The sequence below is a fragment of the Podarcis tiliguerta genome, assembly GCF_965153285.1.
Source record: "Podarcis tiliguerta genome assembly, chromosome: 9".
Classification (NCBI taxonomy): Eukaryota; Metazoa; Chordata; class Lepidosauria; order Squamata; family Lacertidae; genus Podarcis; species Podarcis tiliguerta.
The window spans coordinates 66357914-66374695 of record NC_139542.1 but is presented as its reverse complement, the minus strand read 5'-3'; the positions used below and the strand labels follow the sequence as shown (position 1 = coordinate 66374695).

General features: G+C 44.1%; 1 protein-coding gene across 2 annotated transcripts in view; it reads left to right on the top strand.

The window, feature by feature from the left end:
* LOC310685614 (cytosolic beta-glucosidase-like) overlaps positions 1 to 16782 on the top strand; it is a 109010-nt gene that overhangs the window by 36877 nt on the left and 55351 nt on the right. For both annotated transcript variants that reach the window (XM_083458343.1, XM_083458342.1), the window contains exon 2: positions 14533 to 14862. In XM_083458343.1, coding sequence (XP_083314469.1) covers positions 14733 to 14862 — 130 coding nt within the window. In that variant the 5' untranslated portion in view covers positions 14533 to 14732. The remainder of the gene's footprint in view (positions 1 to 14532; positions 14863 to 16782) is intronic.

The window sequence follows — 16782 nt, the reverse complement described above, 5'->3', positions numbered from 1 at the left end:
TGAATGTGCAGCACGCTGAATGCTTTAAATGTGCTATACAAAAGTGCTCAATGTTGTTGTTGCTATCAAAAATTTATCAGGAATTGAACTTTGGTATCAAACAGAAGGTGATGTGGACTGCCAGAAAATATCTCTCTATACCACACATTTCTGAAACAGCTCTAGCCCAGTTAGTTTTACCCTTTCAGTTGAGAAATTAGATATAATCTGCCTGATGATTTGGCATGTATAAAAGGAGAAAGTAATAAAGGGGAAGAAGATATTGCAAGTCCCAGCTGAAGAAGGGGACTGTTAAATCCTTGCCCTTTTGTTAACCTCTGTTCTTCATATTGAACCAGAAGAACATTAATTTGGCAGAGAGCACCATGACTAAAATTAAGAATTGGGTGTAGTGTAAAATGGCAGTTGGAGTCTTGGAATTTTGCCAATAACAAAACCTGTTTTCTTCTTTCATTGTTTCCAAAGGCAAGACATTATGGGTGTCAGACATCTCCCTAGATATCTGGGGATGATTGCTGGTGACAGGAGTCTTCTCCCTTTTGGAGGGTTCTAAGGTCAAATTCAGGGACGCGGGTGGCGCTGTGGGCTAAACCACAGAGCCTAGGACTTGCCGATCAGAAGGTCAGCGGTTCGAATCCCCACGATGGGGTGAGCTCCCGTTGCTCAGTCCCTGCTCCTGCCAACCTAGCAGTTCGAAAGCACGTCAAAGTGCAAGTAGATAAATAGGTACCGCTCTGGTGGGAAGGTGTTTCCGTGTGCTGCTCCGGCTCGCCAGAAGCGGCTTAGTCATGCTGGCCACATGACCCGGAAGCTGTATGCCGGCTCCCTCGGCCAATAAAGTGAGATGAGCACCGCAACCCCAGAGTCGGTCACGACTGGACCTAATGGTCAGGGGTCCTTTTACCTTTACCTTTTAAGGTCTAATTCACACTTCCTGAAATACACCACTTCAGACTGCGCCTATGTCTTTCAGTGGGGAATCCCATGACTGTTTCTCCATATAAATCTCCCTGCACATAAAAAAATAGATGTTAGAGAGAAAAATTCTGTCCTGTTGAGGAGAAGACTAGGCTAGACCTAGTTCCCCTTCTTCTTTTGACATGCAAATTGTCTGTAGTGAGTTTTTACATGAAAGAACATGGGCACCATCTAGAGGTGCAGGCCTGGAGCTCATTGGATCCTGACTGTTTTCACACACTAATCCCGCACCTCGTAAAATTCTATCAGCAGTGGCGTAGCTTGGGGGTGCACGGGGTGCCGGCCACACCGGGCGCAACATCTGGGGGGGGGTGCGCTCGCACTCGCAGCTCTCTGCCCCTACCTGGCTCCACGGGTTAGGGGGCGCAAATTACTTGCCTTGCCCCGGGTGCTGACAACCCATGCTACGCCACTGTCTTATCAGTTATCGTTTATTTGCACAAACAGAATGAATTTCAGGAACCAAAATGCTTTTTCTGTGCAGCCTGAGCAGGAGTAGTGAACGGCGTTATAGTTAATTGTTGTAGCTTGTCTTAACTTCTCCCACCCCATTGCCCTGCTCACAGTTGTGAAGAATAACCCTATGTTATGAATGGTCTATGTCACCATTAAGAAAAAGAGGTCTGAATCGGCCGATATAAATGTGGACTGTCCCTGGATCAAGTGACTTTTCTTCAAGTTCTTAATCTAGCACAAGGTTGTCATCTGAACTAGCCAGATGTTTAACAGAGAATCAATCACGGCCAGTCCATCATTTGAAAAATAAGTCTTTAGAGCTGTCTTACCCCAAAATGGCAACTAGACATTCCATTTTGGCTCCTGCAACCTTGGTTTAAGGAGCCATTTGGCACCTATCTTATACATCTGAGTTTCTAACACTGCTTGTGGTTGTGCGCTTTCATAGAGGAGCATACTGCATGAAAAAGCCAGTTGTGCGTTTGACTAGCAAAATCCCAGTGATTGCAACTAACATTTCCCCAGCTATCGTGATCAGATAAATCTCTGCTAGCCATGTGTATGGACAACCTGTTCAGCAAATAGTCATTTGTGTACTGGAGGAGACTTGAGAGTCCCATGGACTGCAAGAAGATCAAACCTATCCATTCTGAAGGAAATCAGCCCTGAGTGCTCATTGGAAGGACAGATCCTGAAGCTGAGGCTCTAATACTTTGGCCGCCTCATGAGAAGAGAAGACTCCCTGGAAAACACCCTGATGTTGGGAAAGATTGAGGGCACAAGGAGAAGGGGATGACAGAGGACGAGATGGTTGGACAGTGTTCTCGAAGCTACGAACATGAGTTTGACTGAACTGCGGGAGGCAGTGGAAGACAGGAGTGCCTGGTGTGCTCTGGTCCATGGGGTCACGAAGAGTCGGACATGACTAAACAACAACCTATCCAGAAACAATTGGAACGGCTTGCATTGGGGGGCAAGGAGTTTCATGTGACTAGGCTCTTTTAGGAACAATTTTATTCCTCTCTTGCCCCTGCCAACCCCCTCCCCCCCTACAACCTCACATCTGTCTAAGTAGCTTCTGGGAAGTTTGCTGGATGTGTCACAGACTATTCCCATGTTACAAATATAGACATATTCTTGGCACTTTGCTCCGTGTATCTCAGGAAAGGTTGGAAAAGTAATATGAGAAGCAATTCTGAGTGCTAACGGAATGATCTGGCAGTTTAAAGTTGTCAGTATCTGAGTTGCTGAAAGCAAAGATAATAATTTCAAGTTGTGACATTCAGTAGGAAATTGCTGAGGGCCAATTTGGATGTAGGAAATATTTAACAGGCCTGTGGGTATAATAAACATGTACTACCGTGGGAGAGAAGCATTTATTTATTTTTAGAAATGTGGCAGAGCGGCTAGTCTGAGCAGCGTTGAGACTGAGATAAGTCCCTTCGCTTTCAGATGGACTTGCCTCTTTGTAAGTATGCTTAGGACAACAGCAATGGTGATATGATTTCCCTTCTACAGATAGTTCTGTCAGTAGAGCATGAGATTCTTAATCTCACGGTTGTGGGTTTGAGCCCCACATGGGGCAAAAAGATTCAAGCACTGCAGTTCTATTGTTCTGCTGCTGTATTTATGGCACCCTGCAACAATGAAGGAATTAACCATAAATTTAAAAACTAATCTTGTAACAGGCCAGAAACAGCTGCCACAGTAGTAAATGCTGGTTTCTAACCAGATTTGGAAAAGAAGAAGAAGAAGAAGAGTTTGGATTTGATATCCCGCTTTTCACTCCCTTTAAGGAGTCTCAAAGCGGCTAACATTCTCCTTTCCCTTCCTCCCCCACAACAGCCACTCTGTGAGGTGAGTGGGGCTGAGAGACTTCAAAGAAGTGTGACTGGCCCAAGGTCACCCAGCAGCTGCAGGTGGAGGAGCGGAGACGCGAACCCGGTTCCCCAGATTACGAGACTACCGCTCTTAACCACTACACCACACCATAATATTGCCCTTTCTGTCCTTCTAAAAACAGGCATGTTGGGAGGCCATTCTGTACATCGGGTGATGAAGTGACCTAAAGTCAGTTGTCTGCACCTGAGCTTTTGGTCAGACTCATGGAAGAAATTTATACATAAGTTATTGTTGCCTATTATTTAGGACTTCAAATGTGTATATTTTGTGGGGGCAGAAGAAGAAAACACTGACTTTCAGCATGGCCATTTGTTGAGAGAATTCTAAGCCGTGTGCATTATTTTATTGCTTTCTGCCTAATAAAGGCCGGAGACAGAATCATTATTATTATTATTATTATTTTGAAAAAAGAACTCAGTCTGTTTGGAGTGCTCCAAGTCTACAACCAGAAATGCAAGCTCTACTGCTAACACAAATGTTGAGTTGAAGCCTGCGGCCTTGTTCCACCTCTATTTTGTCCCCTGCCTAGCAAAATGAGCCAATTGCCAAAGAGTTAGTGGGTTAAGGCAAGATTGCAGGATTTTGGCTAGGATTCAGGTTGCCACCATGTCTGCCAGTTCAGGTTCGAAGGCAAACTTGGAGTGCACCTGAAGACAATGCTCTGAGCTTATCTTCAATCTGTCTTCATCTCTGACTGGAACAATAGTTGTTTTCTTGCTTTAAATCCTCTTGTGCCAGTTTCCAAAGGTATGTCAGGAGCTTTTAATCCAGCTTTTTAACAATTGCAGGCTTTATTACAGAACAAACCTGTCTTGGGCCTGTTCTGGGCATTTGGCCAACACTTGATTGCCATAGCTATTGGGGTGGGTGGGGGAGAATGTATAGCTCAGTATTCAGACATCTCCCTTAAGTATTCTCAGATATATTTTTTAAAAAGAAAGCCTTGTGGATCATATGAAGGTGACCTAAGACACATTCTTTTCAGTGGACCTTGCAAAGTGGAGTTTCCCACTGCTTTGTGACCTTGTTCCTCACATCCTCTGTGGAAAGTTTCTTGAACAAACACAGCTTTCTGTGGAAAGCTCCTTGAACAAACATTGACAAGGGGACAGGAATCAAAGCTCACCGAAACCTTGCAATGAATGTGCTTCAAGGCTCAGTCGTTTGCATGAGCTGCAGAGTATGATGGACTGAAATGGTCACAATGGCTCCCGGTCACTTCTTGATGGGCTACCGGATTGTCACTTAAAGTGAAATTTGAAGTGGGATTTGTGGTCGCTTCTCAAGGCAGACACCCCCTCAGGGCTTTTGACTGAAACCAAAAGCAACTTTGTGAGACTGTTTCTCAGGGTGGTAGTGGTTCGAAGAAGGTGCACACAACCCTCTGGTAAAATGTGTCAAGCCTTAGCCTACGTCTGAGAGAAGGACGTAAACCGAGGGTTCGTTTTGAAGGCCAGCAGGAGAGAAACAGAAAAGCAATAGGACACAGTTGCAGACAAGCAGAAGGTCAGAAATTGCTTCAGGTTGGCTGAGGACAAAGGAGGACCTCAGCACCAGGGGGAGCAAGAAAGAAACACCCATTCACACATTTAAACCATAGTTTGTAACTTGAGGTTGAATCCTGACAAGACAGAAATACTGTTTCTGGGGGACAGAGAGTGGGCAGGTGAGGGAGGTGCAGGTCAATTCTGTGTCCAGGGCAGCTGTCTACCAGCTCCATCGGGTACGCAGGCTGAGACCCTACCTGCCCACAGACTGTCTTGCCAGAGTGGTGCATGCTCTAGTTATCTCCCGCTTGGACTACTGCAATGCACTCTATGTGGGGCTACCTTTGAAGGTGACCTGGAAACTACAACTAATCCAGAATGTGACAGCTAGACTGATGACTGGGAGTGGCCACCGAGACCACATAACACTAGTCTTGAAAGACCTAAATTGGCTTCCAGTACGTTTCCGAGCACAATTCAAAGAGTTGTGTTTACCTTTAAAACCCTAAATGGCCTCAGCCCAGTATACCTGAAGACCAGTATACCTGAAGCGTCTTCACCCCCATCATTCTGCCCGGAAGCTGAGGTCCAGTGCCAAGGGCCTTCTGGTGGTTCCCTCACTGCGAGAAGCAAAGCTACAGGGAACCAGGCAGAGGGCCTTCTTGGTAGTGGCACCCGCCCTGTGGAACGCTCTCCCACCAGATGTCAAAGAGATAAACAACTACCTGACATTTAGAAGACATCTGAAGGCAACCCTGTTCAGGGAAGTTTTTAATGTGTGACATTTTAATGTATTTTTAATCTTTGTTGGAAGCTGCCCCGAGTGGCTGGTGAAACCCAGCCAGGTGGGCGGGGTACAATTATTATTATTATTATTATTATTATTATTATTATTATTATTATTATTATTATTACTACTACTACTACTACTACTACTACTTGAGAATGTGGCCAAGGAGCATGGTTTACTATGGAAAAGGGTCCTAGCAAGACTGTGGCAAAGAGCACCTGTTGAATGCTCTCAATGACATTTGAAATAAAAGTGGAACCATGACAAGTAAAGCAATAAAGAGCTCATAGTTGCTTCTCTGCATTTGCAAAAACAAAACCCTGTTTGTGGGGAGACACCCATGGAAAACCATGACTTTTATATCAATTTAATATTTTCTAGCCTCCTTCCAATAGTTACTGTGCTATTTTTATGCTGGCTAGCATACTTCCAAATGCTGGAATAGATCTCTTCATACTTGGATGACCAAAGGAATGGGGGGAAAATCAGGGTTTGGCCTATGAAAAACTCGAGTAAATGTCACTGGAGAAGGTTTGTTGTATCTTTTTGCCACTGGTAGATGGTGAAAAAAGCTCTCTTTCTCTGTCTTTGTATATTAACCACGTAGGCATTATTTACTTAGGAAATTTATAAACTGCCTGCTCAATAGAAAATATCTCCAAGCAGCTGACAATTATTTATAAAACAACTTAAATCCACCATGCAATTGAAAACAAGACCATCATTAAAAGCTAAGATAAAAGCAAAGAAAACATTCAAAACAAATATAACTAAATCATAAGGTGAATTTTTTTTTTTGGCAGGTATCTAGTACAGCATAACGAAGGCACCTGCCTAATGTCAAAAAGCAGGGAGTTCCACAGCTCAGGCCACGAAAAGAATGGCTTCAAAAAAGCGCAATGGACATTACAAGCATGTTGTGCAGATCAATGTGTGCATATCTAGGTTAGGTTTATTGTGAGCAGAATTGAGAAGATTCACAGGAAAATATGGGAAATGTGCTTAGATTGACAAGATAACCCTACATTGCTTGGACAATATCCATAGGCAATATGGAAAACTGGGCATTGCAGCCATCTCTATATCCGGTCCACATACAATTGATTATTTTAATCTGAGTGTGCAAAGTGACTCAGAAAAACAAACTGAGAGGGAATAATGGTGAGTATTCCAGCACTAAGATAATTTTCCTCGCTTGTTGAGTATTTGGCAAGAATGTATTAAGAGGATTTCGCGAACTATGCTGCCTTTTCTGTGACTGGTGGGAAATACTTAGGCAATTTTTTTGCCTGAAAATGGGAGAAGGGTCTGCTTTTCTGGGAAAGTTTAGGAAAGCCACCTGTTTCACCCTAAACTCCACTTTTTCCACGGTGTTTTCAATTATCTTCATCAGGGAGAAAGAGGATATATATGTGGCTTAATCTTTCCTGTGCATCTGTTCAAATTGCTCTGAACTGAAACTAAAAAAGGATGAGATCAAAAAAGCTGAAATTGAATGAGATACTGGATCTATCCCAGTGACTTTTTTGTTTTTTGTTGAGCGGGCAACCTCTAAGATAATCATATTAAAAAGGCTTCACTGCACCGTTCTAAGTACTGCATCCTTTAATCTCGCTTTCATTTATGTGTCCAAATCAAGCAACGGACAGCCACGCCGAAGAGAAGCCACATTGATCTTTTCTCTCTCTTTCTCATTCCATTAGTTCAGCTTTGGGGCAGGTATGTGTTTTGTGATATTCTCAGAACGAGATAATCATCTCCAAGCATCGCTGCACATCTTTAATAATGCCTGGAACACCAAATAGTATAAAAGCATTAAGTCATTAAAAAAGAATAACCTGTATTTACTAGATTTCAAATAGGCGTTTAGATTACTTTGTCACATTAAACTACCGCTGTGCTACTTATCTTTCTTCGCAGGTGCTTGGAAAAAGCGTCCATTAATGTTTTGCAGGCTAAAAAAAACAAAAAACCAGCATGCACAATAAACAAGTGTTTCTTAGGAAAGAAGGGGGTGGATGGAATAAAAAGACTTGCCGTATTACGGTATTGCACGAATCTTTTGGAAAGTTGTGTTACCTACTCTCTTGCAGACTGGTGCAGCTGACTCACTGGAGGGTTGTATTCCCATAGCTGTCAACCGTCCCTTATTTGGCGGGAAAGTCCCATATCCCAGCGCCGTGTCCCTGCTGCTGTCCCTTATTGATGATGTCCCTGTCCCTTAAATTTCCCAGGTTTCAAAGGAAGCAGCTCCTCTCCCTGCCTGCCTGCCGGCCAGGGAGGAGAAAGGCTCCCACTGTGTTGCTTGGCTGCGTTGCTCACCCAATAAGGAGTCTAAGAATGACTGGGAGGTGGAGCTTGCATGCCTTGTGCCGATCAAATCGGCCACATTGCCTGTGGACTTGCCTTTGCTCAGCGCTTCCCAGCGGAGAGGTGACGGTGGTTTTCCTTGCTGCATCCCCTTTGCCGGGTTGCTGCGCTGTGGGAACCACCGCTTGAGGCTTCGTGTGGCTGCTGGCTGGGCTTTCTGCCTTTGGCTCGGAGGGGCTCAGAAGTTGAACATACCTGTGCTTTGAAAATCCCTTATTTTGGCTGCTGATCCCATATTTTCGAGGCTGTTATTTTCAAATCTGTAAGTTGACACCTATGCGTATTCCACATATATAAAAGCAAGAGGCAATTTGTAGTGCAAGCATGAAAGCTGTAGGAATGAGTGGCTAAGCTGCTCTAACATCACAGAGGGACGGCTAACACCAATAAAATTTCAGTAAAAACAAAATAAGAAAAAGAAAAAAGAAAAAACACAATTTAAAATACAGGCTAAAATACAATTTAAAACGCAGCCTCATTTTAAAAGTCAAAACCATAAGGGGAGGGAAACATAAGGGTCAGACTGAGTCCAAACCAAAGGCCAGGTGGAACAGCTCTGTCTTGCAGGCCCTGCGGAAAGATGTCAAGTCCCGCAGGGCCCTAGTCTCTTGTGACAGAGCATTCCACCAAGTTGGGGCCAGTACTGAAAAGGCCCTGCCCTAATTGAGATCAATCTAACCACCTTATGACTTGGGATCTCCAAAATGTTGTCATTTGTGGACCTTAAGGTCCTCCGCGAGGCATACCAGAAGAGCTGAGGTGGTGTGGGGCGACAGCAGCAGCTCCTGTTGCTTCTTTTCCCTCTCTTTGGTGCACAGCGTGAAAGGGCAGCCAGCCATGCTCCCTGCCCCAAAACTTCTCCTGTTCATTCAAGTGTTCAGAAACCTGGTCCTTCCTCAGAACTGGAGCCAGAACTGAAGATGGGAACCAGCTTCTCTCTGCATGTGACCTCAGCAAAAGGTTGTTTCTGACAGCAGCAAGAATACTCATCGCAAAGTATTGGAAAACACAAGATCTACCCACCCGGGAAGAATGGCAGATGAAGCTGATGGACTATATGGAAATGGCGGAAATGACTGGCAGAATCCGAGACCAGGGAGAAGAGTCGATGGAAGAAGATTGGAAAAAGTTTAAAGCCTATTTACAGAAATACTGCAAAATTAATGAATGTTAGAAGAATATTGGAATGAAATTATATGGTTTTAGCAGAAATGTTATAAAGAATAAAGCAAAAACTGATTGTTAATGGGCTAAAGTGGAAAAGTTAAAGTTAAACTGTGTTAAGATAAATTATACTCCCTGGAAAAGACCCTGATGCTGGGAAAGATGGAGGGCACAAGGAGAAGGGGACGACAGAGGACGAGATGGTTAGACAGTGTTCTCGAAGCTACAAACATGAGTCTGACCAAACTGCGGGAGGCAGTGGAAGACAGGAGTGCCTGGCGTGCTCTGGTCCATGGGGTCACGAAGAGTCGGACACGACTGAACGACTAAACAACAAAGATAAATTATAGAACAAAAATTGAGAAAGAGGGAAAGGATTTGTTGAACCAGCTAATTTGAACTAGAATACAAAAAAGGGAGGTGCAAGGAAGTCGAGGAAACAAGCATATGAAAGATAAAGAAATGAAATTTGGATGTGTTTTTAAATGTTTTAGTTTTTTCTTGTTGTTTTGTTGTTTTGTTTTTTCTTTCTATTTTTGATGTATTGTTTGTTACATTTTTTATTGTTTTTTCTTTTCTTTTTTACCCTTTTTCTTTTTGTAACTATTAAACATTTAATAAATATTATTTAAAAACAAAAACAAAAGGTTGTTTCTGAATGCTACTTAGTCAGGCATGCAGCCACACACACCTCCCTTCTGGCTGCTAAGTTGGCTTTTGTGGAGATTCAATAACAGCAAATAGAATCATAGAGTTGGAAGGGACCCCAAAGATCATCTGTTTCGCCCCCCTGCAACACAGGAATGCTGCCCACAACCATCCCTGTAGAGCTTGAACCACCAAAATTTTGGTTAACCACCAGGCACACTGACCAGTGTTAGAAACTTAGGTGCCAAATGACTCCTTAAACCGGGGTTACAGTCACCAAAATGGAATGCCTAGTTGGCACTTTGGGGTTCCTGAAATTCGTTCTGATTGTACAGACAAAGTAAAACAGATAGAATTATACAGGATGTGTTGCTAGTGTGCGAAAAAACAACCCAGATCCCCAGGCATGTACCTCCATATGGTGGAGATGTCCGGTGCCATCCTTGGTCAGAGCCAGTGTGGTGTAGTGGTTAAGGGTGATGGACTCGTAATCCAGTGAACTGGATTCGATTCCTCACTCCTCCACATGCAGCTGCTGGGTGACCTTGGGCTAGTCCCACTTCTCTGAAGTCTCTTAGCCTCACTCACCTCACAGAGTGTTTGTTGTGGGGGAGGAAGGGAAAGGAGATGGTTAGCCGCTTTGAGACTCCTTAAAAGGTAAAGGGACCCCTGACCATTAGGTCCAGTCGCAGACGACTGTGGGGTTGCGGTGCTCATCTCGCTTTACTGGCTGAGGGAGCCCGGCGTACAGCTTCCGGGTCATGTGGCCAGCATGACTAAGCTACTTCTGGCGAACCAGAGCAGCACACGGAAATGCTGTTTACCTTCCTGCCGGAGCGGTACCTATTTATCTACTTGCACTTTGTGCTTTTGAACTGCTAGGTCGGCAGGAGCAGGGACCGAGCAACGGGAGCTCATCCCCGTTGCGGGGATTCGAACCACCGACCTTCTGCTCAGCAAGCCCTAGGATCAATGGTTTAACCCACAGCACCACCCGCGTCCCTGAGACTCCTTAGGGTAGTGATAAAGTGGGATATCAAATCCAAACTCTTCTTCTTGGTCGCAAATGGTCAATAGCCAGGTGCAAAATATGCCTGACGCGTATTGAATTTCAAATGCGGACACTGACCAATGACTTCTTCTCTTGAACCTGCTTCCTAACTGGCTTGGCCTCTGCCTGGCTTTCGTTGCCCTTTGCTGTTGGGTATTGTGGGGATCAACCAGGAGTCAGGTTCAGCTACTGATTTCCTTTTCCTTCTGTCACTGTGGTCCCTTGACAGAAGCCAACCCTTGAAGCTGGCCCTGTCCCATTCTCTTCCTTGCTGCCTCTCAAACTGTGGGAAGGTGGGGCTGTTTGGAGAGAGTTTCCTCCTTTAAATTCCTAGGAGTTTACCTTAGTGAGGACCTCACTTGGAAAATCAACATAGCGCAGGTGGTCAGAAAGGCCCAGCAGAGACTCCATTTCCTCAGGGTCTTGCTAAAGAAGAATGTTAAACAACAACTGATGAACTCCTTTTACCGGTCCACAATAGAAAGTGTCCTTTCATATTGTATCACAGTGTGGTATGCTGGCCTGACATCCACGGACAGAAAGTCTCTACAGAGGGTGGTGAATACAGCCCATGATATCATGGGCTGTCCCTTGAGTCCGCTAGATGACATCGCAAGGGATTGTTGCCTTAGGAGAGTGAGAAAAATTCTCAGGGATGACTCACATCCCGGCCATCACCTCTTTAACCTTCTACCCTCGGGCAGGAAATATAGAAGTATAATCAGCCATACCAACAGGCTAAAAAATAGCTTCTGTCCGTGGGCTGTTAGGCTGTTGAACGGAAAATAACATAGCGAAATTGACTTGCGAGGTGGTGTGTTGTTCGATAAGAGATTGGATGTTTGTGGGGGGGCTCGTTTGATTTCATTGTACACAGGTTGTACAATGACAATAAAGGTATTATTATTATTATTATTATTAAGCTTGCCAGCACTTGGACCTGGGTGCCAGAGTCATTGTGGACCACAAAGAGCACCATCTTGAGTCATCCAGTGGCACCATTTTCCATAGACTGGAATGGCCGGCTCCTGTCAAGTTTCTCTCTTGCCACGAAGTCTTTTGTGTCTTCTGCCTCCTCCCCTGCCCCCAGATTCCTGCCAGATGCAGTAGTTTGTCACTTTCCAAGGTGAATAGCATTGTTAAATTCTGCCCATGTTTCTAATGTCTCCGCTCCTCCCACTCTTAATATCTGCAAATTTAATTAATCTGCCATTTCCTCCCCCTTCCAGAACATTAATGAAGCAAGCTAAATAGAATCAGAAGCAATACAATTTCTCTGTAATGCATTAATGGCTTCCCCCACCCACCCCAAAGTTGTTGTGTATCATCACCCTTCATTTCAATCTACAGGAGTGTTTATGTCCAATATAAGCAGATTTCTGTAAAGTAGGCTAGTCAGTGTTCTCCTAAAACCTGGCTGTATCACAGCAATTGCTTAATGCTTTCCATTTAGAATTTGTGTAAGAAAATGTAACAAACCAGTCCTAGTGGTTTGTGTAGTTTGAGACTCACTAAATTTCAAGCTTTGTGTGTACAAATTGGTTATCACTGTATTATAGTGGTGTATCTCTGAATATTCTGCACAGTATGGATTGAATACTTTTATTTCCATTTCGGTTGAAATGACCAGGATGGTCACAACAACAAATAAGCTTTGACTCACTTTTTAGGTCCACATAAATTATCAGTGAGCACTGACAATGCCATGTGCAGTTGTATTGTCCAACAACCTACCATTGCTAAAGCAGTAAGGGAAACAGGAAAAATATACTTCCACCACTGGACTTGAAAGCTAGCTGATTTGCAAACTTAAATTAAGTTTTCAAGATGTCTTCTTAGATAGGCCAATATGTTAGAATGTCTTGTGACCTGGATTTCTGCCAGGGAGACCTATGTTCAAATCTGTGCATAGCTTACAGGGTGACCTTGTGCGCCTTGTTCTCTAACTTACTTCACTGGGACGTTGTGAGGGTAAATTGTGGAGAAAGTATTTATGACAACCTGAGTTTGGAAGAAAGGAGGGATAGAAATTCATTCCACAGGGCCTGCAGAGCTGAGCAAGATTTATATGATGTAGATCCAGTTACTGTGCAATGTCTACAAGGGTTCGTGAAGTTTTGCCAGTTGTTTACTTTTTAACCCTTTAAGAAATAGTGTTGCTAAAATAAGACACGCCATCTTGCACCGTGGGGTTTGGCCAAATCCGGTGCCGTTCCCAGTTATACACATAATACATACTACTGATTTGCTGCAGTAGATCGAAGCTGCTGGGCGAATGTTTCCCGAGTCAAAGGTTTCCGTGTAAAGGAAAGCAACACGACACAAGTTTGGAATTCACTTAACAGAGTCTGACCTTCTTCTTTTCCCACCCCTCAAAGCGACATGTTGCCCAAGGCCCAATAAACATGAATAACGACCTTAGCATAAATCAATAGGGGTGTGTTTTTACTACTGTCAAGAGGGGAAATAGTTTCTTTCCATGTCTGAACAATAAAGTCGCAATAGTGCCATCTAGTGTGTTGTTTTTAAAAATATATCTGAGCTACTGGAGACCTTTGAGTTTTGTCTTATGCGACAAACGTCTCTGCATTCTTGGGTTGGAGGGCAGAATGGGGACCAAGAATGCTTTCGCGTTTCCTTCCGACTGCTTTAGTACTTGAGAACTGAGGAAAGCAGCAGCAGGAAGTGTAACACAGTTGAAATCTTAATGTGCCAGAACGGAGGCAAGAAAACTGGTCTCCTTTCCTGTACAATACTCCTCGACCTGTGGACAGTTGAGGTTAGGTTGACTACAATGACTCGCCAGTGTATGTGCTGAGGGAACTGTTGTTGTACTAGCCAATATCTTTATGGGTGGCTTTGCGACGGCATGGGCTGTGAGAAGGAAGGAACACAAGCAAATCAGCCTCATCAGCTCCTCCTTCTGTTGATGGCACTGATGGCGCCAAGTGTATAATCTTCATTTTTCTGTGGCTGCCTGCACTAAGCTGTCTTTTTAACTGTCTGGACTTGGATTGGCCCAACGTACTTCTAACAGGAGGTCATGGAAGGAACAGGCATGTTAGGTATGGGGTACCTGTGACTTTCTCCACCTCGTGGGACAAATTGGGAGGGCTGACAGGACAAGTTCCCCACCTCTGGGGGTGGCCAAATAAACCATAGTTAAGGCAGGGACTTGGTTCATATGTAAGACTCCAAATTATAGTATAACCAAACTGCGATGACGTTCTGTGGTTCCTTAGAGCTACTGGTGTGGTGGTTCTTTTGTTAAAGTTTGGAGTGTTTTGAATACAGTGGTACCTCGGGTTAAGTACTTAATTCGTTCCGGAGGCCCGTTCTGAACCTGAAACTGTTCTTAACCTGAGGTACCACTTTAGCTAATGGGGCCTCCAGCTGCTGCCACGCCGATGCCGCGCGATTTGTGTTCTCATCCTGAAGCAAAGTTCTTAACCTGAGGTACTATTTCTGGGTTAGCGGAGTCTGAAACCTGAAGTGCCTGCAACCTGAAGCGTCTGTAACCCGAGGTACCACTGTACTTAGCATCCTCTTGTATTAATTTTTGGAGGAGGCAGAAAGTTGTTCTCCTAAAGCATGCTGGTCTCCCCTTTTTCTGCAAGAGAAAATTCTTCAGAAACACTCTGTGAGACAAAGTCCTTGTTCAATCCCTGCTCTCTCTCTCTTAACAGTAGCACTGGAGATAAAATGCTGCCCTCTGAACCCCGGGTATCCAAGCTTTTATAAACGAAGCAAGATATATTCTAGAGACCTGGAGCGGACACGCCACTTCTTCTGTCCTCTCTGACTGACAGAAATCTGCTTGGGGCAAAAGCAGGCAGGAAACAGCAAGCTTTCACTGATTGACAAAGAGACTGACCATCCTAGGACCATGGCCTCAGCTCCCTCTGGTGCATCCAGCACCCTTGACTCTTCTGCAGACTCCAGCTGGAATCCAGAAGGCGTTTCTTTCCCAAAACCGTTTGCTTGGGGCGCATCCACAGCTGCATACCAGGTTGAAGGTATCTGATTTTTCTTCAAATAAACTTATTTGCAGGATTTTGTGGCAAATGGATGAAATCGGGTTTCTGAAAATGGATTGACTGTCGTAATGATTTATCCTTTGTAAATAAGGAGAAGAAGATCCTTTGAGTTGGGAGTTTCGTTATCATAGCCATGATGGGAGGGAAATAATGGGAATGGATTCCTGTAGATCCCAAATGCAGGCGAAAGATAGTACGAAATTTGAGCAGTTTGTAATCTTTTTGTAGTTGAAAAATCACATCACAGATTATACTTTTAGGGCTGAGTTTATCAAGATGCTTTCATTTATTCAGACTTTGATACTCTGTCTTTCTATAATAATAATAATAAAATTTGGATAGAAGATTCCAGATAAAAGTATATGTTATGTATTGAAGTGCTCACCCTGGCCACCAGGGGTATTGTGTATATAGTTTTCACTCAGGTCCACGTCAGTTAATTTAGGCGGGAAACCCTGAGTTGTTGTTGTTACAATGCTGACAGCCTATAAAACGCAGGCCGGCTGAGCTGTTCAGTTCAGTTCAGTTCAGTTCAGTTCAGTTCCAGCTTACTATAAAGAACCACTTGGGAAATCTCTGTGTCGTCTGCTTTGTCAACCCACTACTTAATAGTATAAATTGCCACAAAAAAAAAAGCATGTGCTCACAGGATTTCCTCTGAGGGAGAAGTGAAATGAACAAAAGGGTATGTTCATGAGTGCTCTCTCGCCCCATGTGCTGCATTTATTTAATTCATTTTTTATCTGGAACATTTGTAGATTGCTAAATCTATTTAACAATAGCGTGCAAAGGTAAAACAAGATAGTATAAAGCTTATAAGATAAAGTTATGATAAAAGGCTACCAACCAATACCGTCTCTGCAGAAGATAAGCCTTCAGAAACTTTACGAAGTCTTTAATAGATGACAGAAAGTGATGATCTGCCTGCTCTATGGGGAGAGTACTCTACAGGGCAGATGCCAAGACCTGAGCCATGGAACAAACCTCTGACACATTGTGTAGAAGAATATGTAGCTGGAAGGAAATTTAAAAACAACAGCACCAGAGGTTATAGGGTGGCTTCTAGATCCATCATGCAGGGATGCTGACAGGATCTCCTGGGCCAGGTACGCCGTGGGTAGATCCACACCATACATAAAATATGCCTCTAGTGCACATTTAAAGCACATGACTTCTGCCAAAGAAACCTGGGAGCAGTAGCTTTCTGTTCACAAACTTAAAATTCCCCATACAGTCGTACCTTGGATCCAGTGGCGTAGCGTGGGGGGTGCAGGGGGAGCCGGCCGCATCGGGTGCAACATCTGGGGGTTAGGGTTAGGGGGTGCAAATCCACGGGTTAGGGGGTGCAAATTACTTGCCTTGCCCCGGGTGCTGACAACCCACGCTACGCCACTGCTTGGATCCCAAACACCTTGGTACTTGGACATTTTGGCTCCCAAATGCTGCAAACCCAGAAGTGAGTGTCTGGGTTTCTGAATGTTCTTTGGAGCCTGAATGTTCGACGGGGCTTCCGATTGGCTGCAGGAGCTTCCTGCAGCCAATCAGAAGCTGTGCTTTGGTTTCCAAACGTTTTGGAAGTCGAACGGACTTCCGGAACAGATTCCGTTCAACTTCCAAGGTATGACTGTACTCTTTTGGCACCAGGTTAAAACTTAACTCTTCTCCCGGGCATCTGATAGCTGTTTGATGCTCTTTTTGATTGTTCTTCTTCTGGGTTCGTTCAAACATTATTGGAATGCTTTTACTGATACATTTTGCATGTTGTACCTTTTTGGCTTTTAACCTTTTGTAAGTCACTTAGAAACCTCTTTGTAGCAAATGGCTCAGAAGTCGAATAAATAAAATAATATAATATCATCACCGTTGATAACAATATAAAGGTAAAGGGACCCCTGACCA